General features: G+C 50.9%; 1 protein-coding gene across 1 annotated transcript in view; it reads right to left on the reverse strand.

Moving 5' to 3' along the window:
• LOC144676339 (lens fiber membrane intrinsic protein-like) overlaps positions 1 to 11,583 on the reverse strand; it is a gene marked incomplete at its 3' end in the record, with an annotated part of 50,710 nt that extends 39,127 nt beyond the window's left edge. The window contains exons 1-2 of the mRNA XM_078536785.1: positions 11,362 to 11,583; positions 10,979 to 11,201 (exon numbers count right to left, since the gene is read on the reverse strand). Coding sequence (XP_078392911.1) covers positions 10,979 to 11,153 — 175 coding nt within the window. The remainder of the gene's footprint in view (positions 1 to 10,978; positions 11,202 to 11,361) is intronic.
• Between the last annotated feature and the right edge of the window lie 3,471 nt (positions 11,584 to 15,054).

A 15,054-nucleotide genomic window follows, 5' to 3' on the forward strand; every position in this document is an offset into this window, starting at 1 on the left:
AATACTCAGCACTCAACATCCAGCACCCGATGGTCAACAATGACCAACAAACATCAAACCCTGAACACCGAATGTCCAACACCCAACACTGAATACCCAAGCCCAACACTCAACATTGAACACTCAACACTCAAAGCACAACTCTCAACACCCGACATTCAACGCTTAACACCCAACACCAAACACCCAATACTTAACACCCAACATCCAACACAGAACACCCAATGCCAAATATCAACACCCAACACTCAACACCCGATAGCTAAAACCCAACACTCAACACTCAACACCCAGCAACTAAAGACCAACACCCAACACTAAACACCCAACACTCAACACCAGCACCCAACACTCAACACTCAACACCCAACACTCAACACCAACACTCAACACCCAACATCCAACACCCAACACTCAACACCCAACACTCAACCCCAACACTCAACACCCAACACCCAACACTCAACACCAGCACCAAACACCCAACACTCAACACCAACACCCAACACTCAACACCCAACACCCAACACTCAACACCAGCACCCAACACCCAACACTCAACACCCAACACCCAACACCCAACATCCAACACCCAACACTCAACATCGACACCCATCACCCAAAACTCAACACTGACCACCCAATACTCAGCACTCAACATCCAGCACCCGATGGTCAACAATGACCAACAAACATCAAACCCTGAACACCGAATGTCCAACACCCAACACTGAATACCCAAGCCCAACACTCAACATTGAACACTCAACACTCAAAGCACAACTCTCAACACCCGACATTCAACGCTTAACACCCAACACCAAACACCCAATACTTAACACCCAACATCCAACACAGAACACCCAATGCCAAATATCAACACCCAACACTCAACACCCGATAGCTAAAACCCAACACTCAACACTCAACACCCAGCAACTAAAGACCAACACCCAACACTAAACACCCAACACTCAACACCAGCACCCAACACTCAACACTCAACACCCAACACTCAACACCAACACTCAACACCCAACATCCAACACCCAACACTCAACACCCAACACTCAACCCCAACACTCAACACCCAACACCCAACACTCAACACCAGCACCAAACACCCAACACTCAACACCAGCACCCAACACCCAACACTCAACACCCAACACCCAACACCCAACATCCAACACCCAACACTCAACACCCAACACTCAACCCCAACACTCAACACCAACACTCAACGTTCAACATCCAACTCTCAACACCAGCACCCAACACCCAACACTCAACACCAACACCCAACACTCAACACCCAGCACACAACACTCAACACCAGCACCCAACACTCAACACCCAACACTCAACACTCAACACTCAACACCCAACACCCAACACTCAACACTCAACACTCAACACCCAACACTCAACACCCAACACACAACACCCAACACCCAACACTCAACACCCAACACCCAACACCCAACACTCAACACTCAACACCCAACACCCAACACCAACACCCAACACTCAACACCCAACACTCAACCCCAACACTCAACACTCAAAATCCAACACTCAACACCCAACATCCAACACTCAACACTCAACACCTAACACCCAACACTCAACACTCAACACTCAACACTCAACACCCAACACCCAACACTCAACACCCAACACTCAACACCAACACTCAACACCCAACATCCAACACCCAACACTCAACACCCAACACTCAACCCCAACACTCAACACCCAACACCCAACACTCAACACCAGCACCAAACACCCAACACTCAACACCAGCACCCAACACCCAACACTCAACACCCAACACCCAACACCCAACATCCAACACCCAACACTCAACACCCAACACTCAACCCCAACACTCAACACCAACACTCAACGTTCAACATCCAACTCTCAACACCAGCACCCAACACCCAACACTCAACACCAACACCCAACACTCAACACCCAGCACACAACACTCAACACCAGCACCCAACACTCAACACCCAACACTCAACACTCAACACTCAACACCCAACACCCAACACTCAACACTCAACACTCAACACCCAACACTCAACACCCAACACACAACACCCAACACCCAACACTCAACACCCAACACCCAACACCCAACACTCAACACTCAATACCCAACACCCAACACCAACACCCAACACTCAACACCCAACACTCAACCCCAACACTCAACACTCAAAATCCAACACTCAACACCCAACATCCAACACTCAACACTCAACACCTAACACCCAACACTCAACACTCAACACTCAACACCCAACACCCAACACTCAACACCCAACACTCAACCCCAACACTCAACACTCAACATCCAACACTCAACACCAGCACCCAACACCCAACACCCAACACTCAACACTCAACACCCAACACCCAACACGCAACACTCAACACCCAACACCCAACATCCAACACCCAACACTCAACACCCAACACTCAACCCCAACACTCAACACTCAAAATCCAACACTCAACACCCAACATCCAACACTCAACACTCAACACCTAACACCCAACACTCAACACTCAACACTCAACACTCAACACCCAACACCCAACACCCAACACTCAACACCCAACACTCAACCCCAACACTCAACACTCAACATCCAACACTCAACACCAGCACCCAACACTCAACACCAACACTCAACACTCAACACCCAACACCCAACACCCAACACTCAACACTCAACACCCAACACCCAACACCCAACACTCAACACTCAACACCCAACATCCAACACCCAACACTCAACACCCAACACTCAACCCCAACACTCAACACCAACACTCAACACTCAACATCCAACACTCAACACCAGCACCCAACACCCACCACTCAACACCAACACCCAACACTCAACACCCACCACCCAACACTCAACACCAAACCCCATCACCCAAAAACACAACACTGACCACCATTCACCCAACACTTAACACACAACACTGAATACCTAACAATGAACATCTAACAGCCAACACTGAACAGCCAATGGCCAACCCCTAACACTGACCACCCAACACCTAACATTCAACACCCAAAACTCAAAACTCAACACCCAAGACCCAACACCCAACACTTAACAACCAACAATCAACACTCAACATTCAACACCCAACACTCAACGCCCAACACCGAACACCCAACACTGAACACTCAACACGCCATGCTGAACACCCAACACTCAACTATGAACACTAAACACCCACCACCCAACAACGAACACCCAACACTCAACACTGAACACCCAACACCCAACGCTCAATACCCATAACCGGACATGTAACACTGAACACTCAACGTCCAACACTGAACACTCAACATCCAACACTCACCACTCAACACCGGACACCCAACACGCAACGCTGAACACCCAACACCCAACACTGAACACCCAACACCCAATACTGAACACCAACACCCAACACCCAACACTCAACACCCAACACTCAACATTGAACATCCAACACTGAACACCTAACACCTAATTCTCAACAGTCAACACCCAACACACAACACCCAACACTCACCACCCAACATCCAATGCTCAACACTCGACGCTGAACACCCAGTACTCCAAACTGAACACCCAACACGCAACACCCAACACTCAACACTTAACACCCAACACCGAACACCCAATATCCAACACTGAACTGCCAATGCCCGACTATCAACACCCAACACTGAACACCCAATATCCAACACTGAACAGCCAATGCCCAACACCCAACACTCAACTCCCAACACCTAAAACACAACACCCAACACTAAATACCCAAGACACAAAACTCAACACTCAACACCCAATATCCAACAGCCAACACTCAACACCCAATACCCAACATCCAACACCCAACACTCAACATCGACACCCATCACCCAAAACTCAACACTGACCACCCAATACTCAGCACTCAACATCCAGCACCCGATGGTCAACAATGACCAACAAACATCAAACCCTGAACACCGAATGTCCAACACCCAACACTGAATACCCAAGCCCAACACTCAACATTGAACACTCAACACTCAAAGCACAACTCTCAACACCCGACATTCAACGCTTAACACCCAACACCAAACACCCAATACTTAACACCCAACATCCAACACAGAACACCCAATGCCAAATATCAACACCCAACACTCAACACCCGATAGCTAAAACCCAGCACTCAACACTCAACACCCAGCAACTAAAGACCAACACCCAACACTAAACACCCAACACTCAACACCAGCACCCAACACCCAACACTCAACACCCAACACTCAACACCAACACTCAACACCCAACATCCTACACCCAACACTCAACACCCAACACTCAACCCCAACACTCAACACCCAACACCCAACACTCAACACCAGCACCAAACACCCAACACTCAACACCAACACCCAACACCCAACACTCAACCCCAACACTCAACACCAACACTCAACGTTCAACATCCAACTCTCAACACCAGCACCCAACACCCAACACTCAACACCAACACCCAACACTCAACACCCAGCACCCAACACTCAACACCAGCACCCAACACTCAACACCCAACACTCAACACTCAACACTCAACACCCAACACCCAACACTCAAGACTCAACACTCAACACCCAACACTCAACACCAAACACCCAACACCCAACATCCAACACTCAACACTCAACACCCAACACCCAACACTCAACACTCAACACCCAACACCCAACATCCAACACCCAACACTAAACACCCAACACTCAACCTCAACACTCAACACTCAAAATCCAACACTCAACACCCAACATCCAACACTCAACACTCAACACCTAACACCCAACACTCAACACTCAACACTCAACACTCAACACCCAACACCCAACACCCAACACTCAACACCCAACACTCAACCCCAACACTCAACACTCAACATCCAACACTCAACACCAGCACCCAACACCCAACACTCAACACCAACACCCAACACTCAACACCCAACACCCAACACTCAACTCCAGCACCCAGCACCCAACATTCAACACTCAACACCCAACATCCAACACCCAACACTCAACACCCAACACTCAACCCCAACACTCAACACCAACACTCAACACTCAACATCCAACACTCAACAACAGCACCAACACCCAACACTCAACACCAACACCCAACACTCAACAACCACCACCCAACACTCAACACCAAACCCCATCACCCAAAAACACAACACTGACCATCATTCACCCAACACTTAACACACAACACTGAATACCTAACATTGAACATCTAACAGCCAACACTGAACAGCCAATGGCCAACCCCTAACACTCACCACCCAACACCTAACATTCAACACCCAAAACTCAAAACTCAACACCCAACACCCAACACTCAACACTCAACATTCACCATTCAACACACAGCACTCAAAACTGAACACCAAACACCCAACACCCAACACCCAACACCCAACACTCAACACCTAACACCCAACACTCAACACCCAACACCCAACATCCAACACCCAACACCCAACACTCAACACCCAACACTCAACCCGAACACTCAACACTCAACATCCAACACTCAACACCAGCACCCAACACCCAACACTCAACACCAATACCCAACACTCAACACCCAACACCCAACACTCAACACCAGCACCCAACACCCAACACTCAACCCTCAACACCCAACATCCAACACCCAACACTCAACACCCAACACTCAACCCCAACACTCAACACCAACACTCAACACTCAACATCCAACACTCAACACCAGCACCCAACACCCAACACTCAACACCAACACCCAACTCTCAACACCCACCACCCAACACTCAACACCAAACCCCATCACCCAAAAACACACACTGACCACCATTCACCCAACACTTAACACACAACACTGAATACCTAACATTGAACATCTAACAGCCAACACTGAACAGCTAATGGCCAACCCCTAACACTCACCACCCAACACCTAACATTCAACACCCAACACTCAAAACTCAACACCCAACACCCAACACCCAACACTCAACACTCACCATTCAACACACAGCACTCAAAACTGAACACCAAACTCCCAACACCCAACACCTAACACTCAACACTCAACACCCAATACTCAACACTCAGCACTCAGCACTCAACACTCAACATTCAACATGCAACACCTAACACTGAACACCCAACACTCAACACAACACTGAACATGCAACACTCAACACTTAACTCCCAACACCCAACACCCAACACTGAACACCCAATTTCCAACTCTCAGCACCCAACACTCACCGCTGAAGACCCAACACCCAACATCCAACACACAACACTCAACACTTAACAGCCAACACTGAACACCCAACACTGAACACTCAACGCTGGACACCAAACACCCACCACCCAACACCGAACACCCAACACTCAACACTGAACACCCAACACTCAACACCCAACACTGAACACTCAACATCCAACACTCACCACTCAACACCTAACACCCAACACGCAACGCCGAACACCCAACATGCAAGACTGAACACCCAACACCCAACACTCAACACTCAACACTCAACACTCAACATTCAACACCCAACACCCAACACCCAACACTCAACACTCAACATCCAACACTCAACACCCAACACTGAACACCTAAAAGCCAACACTGAACAGCCAATGGCCAATACCCAACACTCACCACCCAACACCCAACACCCAACATCCAACACCTAATACTCAACATCCAACACCTGACACTCAACAACCAACACCTAACACTCAACACCCCAACACCAAACATTCAATGCTTGACACTCAGCACTGAACGTCCAACACACAACACTGAACATGCAACACTCAACACCCAACATTCAACACTCAACACTCAACACCCAACACCCAATACCAAATGCTGATGTTGGAATGACCAATCAACATCAAACCCTGGACACCGGATGTCCAGCACCCAAAACTGAATACCCAAGACCGACACTCAACACTCAACACCCAACACTCAACATTCAACACTCAACGCCCAACACTGAACACCTAACAGCCAACACTGAACAGCCAATGGCCAATACCCAACACTCACCACCCAACACCCAACATCCAACACCTAACACTCAACATCCAACACCAGACACTCAACATCCAACACCTAACACTCAGCACCCCAACACCAAACATTCAATGCTTGACACTCTGCACTGAACTCCCAACACACAACACTGAACATGCAACACTCAACACCCAACACACAACACCTAACACTGAACACCCAATACTCAACACTGAACATGCAACACTCAACACTGAACATGCAACACTCAACACTTAACTCCCAACACAAAATACCCAACAATGAACGCCCAATATCCAAGACTGAACACCCAATTCCCAGCTCTCAACACCCAATACTCACCGCTGAAGACCCAACATCCAACACCCAACATCCAACACCCAACACCGAACACTCAACACTTAACACCCAACACTGAACACCCAACACTGAACACCCAACACTCCACGCTGAACACCCAACACTCAGTGCTGAACACCAAACACCCACCACCTAACATTGAACACCCAAACTCAACACCCAACACTCAATACCCATGACTGAACATGTAACACTGAACACCCAACATCCAACACTGAACAGCCAATGCCCAACACTCAACACCCAACACCCAACACTCAACAGCCAACAGCCAACACGCAATGCTGAACACCCAACATGCAACACTGAACACCCAACACCCAACACTTAACACCCAACAATCAACACTCAACATTCAACACCCAACACTCAACTCCCAACACCAAACACCCAACACTGAACACTCAACATGCCATGCTGAACACCCAACACTCAACTCTGAACACTAAACACCCACCACCCAACAACGAACACCCAACACTGAACACCCAACACCCAATGCTCAATACCCATAACCGAACATGTAACACTGAACACTCAACGTCCAAAACTGAACACTCAGCATCCAACACTCACCATTCCACACCCGACACCCAACACGCAATGCTGAACACCCAACACCCAACACCCAATACTGAACACCAACACCCAACACCCAACACTCAACACTCAACACCCAACACTCAACGTTGAACATCCAACACTGAACACCTAACACCTAATTCTCAACAGTCAACACCCAACACACAACACCCAACACTCACCACCCAACATCCAATGCTCAACGCTCAACACTGAACACCCAGTACTCCAAACTGAACACCCAACACGCAACACCCAACACCCAACACTCAACACTTAACACCCAACACCGAACACCCAATATCCAACACTGAACTGCCAATGCCCGACTATCAACACCCAACACTGAACACCCAATATCCAACACTGAACAGCCAATGCCCAACACCCAACACTCAACTCCCAACACCTAAAACACAACACCCAACACTAAATACCCAAGACACAAAACTCAACACTCAACACCCAATATCCAACAGCCAACACTCAACACCCAATACCCAATACCCAACACCCAACACTCAACATCGACACCCATCACCCAAAACTCAACACTGACCACCCAATACTCAGCACTCAACATCCAGCACCCGATGGTCAACAATGACCAACAAACATCAAACCCTGAACACCGAATGTCCAACACCCAACACTGAATACCCAAGCCCAACACTCAACATTGAACACTCAACACTCAAAGCACAACACTCAACACCCGACATCCAACGCTTAACACCCAACACCGAACACCCAACACTCAACACCCAACATCCAACACAGAACACCCAATGCCCAAATATCAACACCCAACACTCAACACCCAACACCTAAAACCCAACACTCAACACTCAACACCCAGCAACTAAAAACCAACACCCAACACTAACACCCAACACTCAACACCAGCACCCAACACTCAACACCCAACATCCAACACAGAACACCCAATGCCCAAATATCAACACCCAACACTCAACACCCAACACCTAAAACCCAACACTCAACACTCAACGCCCAGCAACTAAACACCAACACCCAACACTAACACCCAACACTCAGCACCAACACCCAACACTCAACACCCAACACCCAACACTCAACACCAGCACCCAAAACCCAACACTTAACACCAACACCCAACACTCAACACCAACACTCAACACTCAACACCAACACTCAACACTCAACATCCAACACCCAACACCCAACACTCAACACCAACACCCAACACGCATCACTCAACACTCAACACCCAACACTCAACACTCACCACTCAACACCCAACACTTAACACCCAACACCCAACACTCAACACCCAACATCCAACACAGAACACCCAATGCCCAAATATCAACACCCAACACTCAACACCCAACACCTAAAACCCAACACTCAACACTCAACGCCCAGCAACTAAACACCAACACCCAACACTAACACCCAACACTCAGCACCAACACCCAACACTCAACACCCAACACCCAACACTCAACACCAGCACCCAAAACCCAACACTTAACACCAACACCCAACACTCAACACCAACACTCAACACTCAACACCAACACTCAACACTCAACATCCAACACCCAACACCCAACACTCAACACCAACACCCAACACGCAACACTCAACACTCAACACCCAACACTCAACACTCACCACTCAACACCCAACACTTAACACCCAACACCCAACACTCAACACCCAACATCCAACACAGAACACCCAATGCCCAAATATCAACACCCAACACTCAACACCCAACACCTAAAACCCAACACTCAACACTCAACGCCCAGCAACTAAACACCAACACCCAACACTAACACCCAACACTCAGCACCAACACCCAACACTCAACACCCAACACCCAACACTCAACACCAGCACCCAAAACCCAACACTTAACACCAACACCCAACACTCAACACCAACACTCAACACTCAACACCAACACTCAACACTCAACATCCAACACCCAACACCCAACACTCAACACCAACACCCAACACGCAACACTCAGCACTCAACACCCAACACTCAACACTCACCACTCAACACCCAACACTTAACACCCAACACCCAACACCCAACACTCAACATCCAACACCCAACACCCAACACCCAACACCCAACATCCAACACCCAAAACTCAACACCCAACACTCAACCCCAACACTCAACACAAACACTCAACATTCAACATCCAACACCCAACACCCAACACTCAGCACCAACACCCAACACTCAACACTCAACACCCAACACTCAACACTCAACACTCAACACCCAACACCCAACACTCAACACTCAATACTCAACACCCAACACTTAACACCCAACACCCAACACTCAACACTCAACACCCAACACCCAACACTCAACACGCAACACTCAACACCCAACACCCAACACACAACACTCAACACTCAAAATCCAACACCGAACTCCCTTTACTCAACACCCAACACTGAACACCCAATGCCCAACACTAAACGCCCAGCACTAAACACCCAACACTGAACACCCAACATCCAACAGTGAACATCCAACTCCAAACACTCAACACCAAACACCCAACACCTAGCACTCAACACCCAATATCCAACACTCAATAATGACCACCCAGCGCTCAACGCCCAACACCCAACACCCAAAACAGACTACCCAGCACACAACACTGAAACCCTCATATCCAACACTGACTACCCAATGCCCAATACCCAGCACCTCACACGCACACAACCACACACACACACACACACTCACACACAAACACATTCTCGCACACACACACACACAGTCCATGCACACACATACATACACACACACACATACATAAAGTCATACTGTCCATGTCATTACATTCTCACCGATGCTGTCAGTCTGCATGTAACACTTGTTTGCGATACAATATCTCCAGAGGCCCTGGTGGGCAAAACTGCCTGACAGACGGTACTGCATCCAGTAATCAGTTGCCGTGGACACCACCAAGAGGACATTGCCCATGAAGGCACAGAAGAGACCTCCACCCATGAAACTGTACATGTCTGTAAGCGTGTTGATACGATCTCTATGTCACTGAGCGAGAGATATCTGAGAGAGAGAGAGAGAGAGACGGGTTACAGTGCCTAGTGCGATATTCCAACATTAAGCTCAGATCCACCCAAAAAAAGCAGTCATGGCATCTAATGCCTCATCCCTGTGCTATCCGCCTCTCTCTTTTCACCCCTCTATGGGTCCCACAGGCACTCACACTCTCCAAGAGGGTCGTCTTCATGTGGGCTACTTAGCAGCTGATGGTGGCACTGGCATTTCAACAGGTCACATTCGGGCCCATGGCTATTCATCCAAGGGGGACCTCACCGGAGCAGTAGCCACTAGGATCAGGGTTAGATCCCCTCCCTCCTCGATTGAGAGAATGGGGACCAATAAATGAACCTAAACCACTGAAATAAATCAAAAATCAAAATCAGACACCATAATTAACTGTTCTGTTCCCTTAGCAACTACCCCCAGGACGGGCATTCCATGAGAATTGCCATCTTTCAGTGGGAACCTCGGTCACCTCAGATTCAGAGGTTAGTGGGTTCAAATCCCACTCCGACACCGAGCATAAAACACGTGGAGACAGTACTGAGGGAGTGCTGCACTGTCAGAGGGTCAGTACTGAGGGAGTGCAGCACTGTTGGAGGGTCAGTACTGAGGGAGTGCTGCACTGTCGGAGGGTCAGTACTGAGGGAGTGCTGCACTGTCAGAGGGTCAGTACTGAGGAAGTGCTGCAATGTCAGAGCGTCAGTGCTGAGGGAGTGCTGCACTGTCGGAGGGTCAGTGCTGAGGGAGTGCTGCACTGTCGGGGGATCAGTGCTGAGGGAGTGCTGCACTGTCGGAGGGTCAGTACTGAGGGAGCGCTGCACTGTCAGAGGGGCAGTACTGAGGGAGTGCTGCAATGTCAGAGCTTCAGTGCTGTGGGAGTGCTGCACTGTTGGAGTGTCAGTACTGAGGGAGTGCTGCACTGTCGGAGGGTAAGTATGGAAGGAGTGCTGCACTGTCAGAGGGTAAGCACTGAGGCAGTGCTGCACTGTTGGAGGGTCAGTACTGAGGGAGTGCTGCACTGTCGGAGGGTAAGTATGGAAGGAGTGCTGCACTGTCAGAGGGTCAGCACTGAGGCAGTGCTGCACTGTTGGAGGGTCAGTACTGAGGGAGTGCTGCACTGTCGGAGGGTAAGTATGGAAGGAGTGCTGCACTGTCAGAGGGTCAGTGGTGAGGGAGTGCTGCACTGTCGGAGGGTCAGTACTGAGGGAGTGCTGCACTGTCGGAGGGTCAGTACTGAGGGAGTGCTGCACTGTGGGAAGGTCAGTACTAAGGCAGCGCTGCACTGTCAGAGGGTCAGTACTGAGGGAGTGCTGCACTGTCGGAGGGTAGGTACTGAGGGAGTGCTGCACTGTCGGAGGGTCAGTGCTGAGGGAGTGCTGCACTGTCGGAGGGTCAGTACTGAGGGAGTGCTGCACTGTGGGAAGGTCAGTACTAAGGCAGCGCTGCACTGTCAGAGGGTCAGTACTGAGGGAGTGCTGCACTGTCGGAGGGTAGGTACTGAGGGAGTGCTGCACTGTCGGAGGGTCAGTGCTGAGGGAGTGCTGCACTGTCGGAGGGTCAGTACTGAGGGAGTGCTGCACTGTCGGAGCGTCAGTGCTGAGGGAGTGCTGCACTGTCGGAGGGTCAGTACTGAGGGAGAGCTGCACTGTCAGAGGGTCAGTACTGAGGGAGCTCTGCACAGTTGGAGAGTCAGTACTGAGGGGACACTAAACTGTCGGCGGGTCAGTACTGAGAGAGTGCTGCACTGTCGGAGGGTCAGTACTGAGGGAGTGCTGCACTGTCAGGCGGTCAGTACTGAGGGAGTGCTGCACTGTCGGGGGATCAGTGCTGAGGGAGTGCTGCACTGTCGGAGGGTCAGTACTGAGGCAGTGCTGCACTGTCAGAGGGGCACTACTGAGGGAGTGCTGCACTGTCAGAGGGTCAGTACTGAGGGCGTGCTGCACTGTCGGACAGTCAGTACTGAGGGAGTGCTGCACTGTCAGAGGGTCAGTACTGAGGGAGTGCTGCACTCTCAGACAGTCAGTACTGAGGGAGTGCTGCACTGTCGGAGGGTCAGTACTGAGGGAGTGCTGCACTGTCGGAGGGTCAGTACTGAGGGAGTGCTGCACTGTCGGAGGGTCAGTACTGAGGGAGTGCTGCACTGTCGGAGGGTCAGTACTGAGGGCGTGCTGCACTCTCGGACAGTCAGTACTGAGGGAGTGCTGCACTGTCGGAGGGTCAGTACTGAGGGAGTGCTGCACTGTCGGAGGGTCAGTACTGAGGGAGCGCTGCACTGTCGGAGGCTCAGTACTGAGGGAGCGCTGCACTGTCGGAGGGTAAGTATGGAAGGAGTGCTGCACTGTCAGAGGGTCAGCACTGAGGCAGTGCTGCACTGTTGGAGGGTCAGTACTGAGGGAGTGCTGCACTGTCGGAGGGTAAGTATGGAAGGAGTGCTGCACTGTCAGAGGGTCAGTGGTGAGGGAGTGCTGCACTCTCAGACAGTCAGTACTGAGGGAGTGCTGCACTGTCGGAGGGTCAGTACTGAGGGAGTGCTGCACTGTCGGAGGGTCAGTACTGAGGGAGTGCTGCACTGTCGGAGGGTCAGTACTGAGGGAGTGCTGCACTGTCGGAGGGTCAGTACTGAGGGAGTGCTGCACTGTCGGAGGGTCAGTACTGAGGGCGTGCTGCACTCTCGGACAGTCAGTACTGAGGGAGTGCTGCACTGTCGGAGGGTCAGTACTGAGGGAGTGCTGCACTGTCGGAGGGTCAGTACTGAGGGAGCGCTGCACTGTCGGAGGGTCAGTACTGAGGGAGTGCTGCACTGTCGGAGGGTCAGTACTGAGGGAGTGCTGCACTGTCGGAGGGTCAGTACTGAGGGAGTGCTGCACTGTCGGAGGGTCAGTACTGAGGGAGTGCTGCAGTGTCGGAGGGTCAGTACTGAGGGAGTGCTGCACTGTCGGAGGGTCAGTACTGAGGGAGTGCTGCACTGTCAGAGGGTCAGTACTGAGGGAGTGCTGCACTGTCGGAGGGTCAGTACTGAGGGAGTGCTGCACTGTCAGAGGGTCAGCACTGAGGGTGTGCTGCACTGTCGGAGGGTCAGTACTGAGGGAGTGCTGCACTGTCGGAGGGTCAGTACTGAGGGAGTGCTGCACTGTCAGGGGGTCAGTACTGAGGGAGTGCTGCACTGTCGGGGGATCAGTGCTGAGGGAGTGCTGCACTGTCGGAGGGTCAGTACTGAGGCAGTGCTGCACTGTCAGAGGGGCACTACTGAGGGAGTGCTGCACTGTCAGAGGGTCAGTACTGAGGGCGTGCTGCACTGTCGGACAGTCAGTACTGAGGGAGTGCTGCACTGTCAGAGGGTCAGTACTGAGGGAGTGCTGCACTCTCAGACAGTCAGTACTGAGGGAGTGCTGCACTGTCGGAGGGTCAGTACTGAGGGAGTGCTGCACTATCGGAGGGTCAGTACTGAGGGAGTGCTGCACTGTCGGAGGGTCAGTACTGAGGGAGTGCTGCACTGTCGGAGGGTCAGTACTGAGGGCGTGCTGCACTCTCGGACAGTCAGTACTGAGGGAGTGCTGCACTGTCGGAGGGTCAGTACTGAGGGAGTGCTGCACTGTCGGAGGGTCAGTACTGAGGGAGCGCTGCACTGTCGGAGGGTCAGTACTGAGGGAGTGCTGCACTGTCGGAGGGTAAGTATGGAAGGAGTGCTGCACTGTCAGAGGGTCAGCACTGAGGCAGTGCTGCACTGTTGGAGGGTCAGTACTGAGGGAGTGCTGCACTGTCGGAGGGTAAGTATGGAAGGAGTGCTGCACTGTCAGAGGGTCAGTGGTGAGGGAGTGCTGCACTCTCAGACAGTCAGTACTGAGGGAGTGCT

The sequence above is a fragment of the Cetorhinus maximus genome, unplaced genomic scaffold (assembly GCF_964194155.1).
Source record: "Cetorhinus maximus unplaced genomic scaffold, sCetMax3.hap1.1 HAP1_SCAFFOLD_1525, whole genome shotgun sequence".
Classification (NCBI taxonomy): domain Eukaryota; kingdom Metazoa; phylum Chordata; class Chondrichthyes; order Lamniformes; family Cetorhinidae; genus Cetorhinus; species Cetorhinus maximus.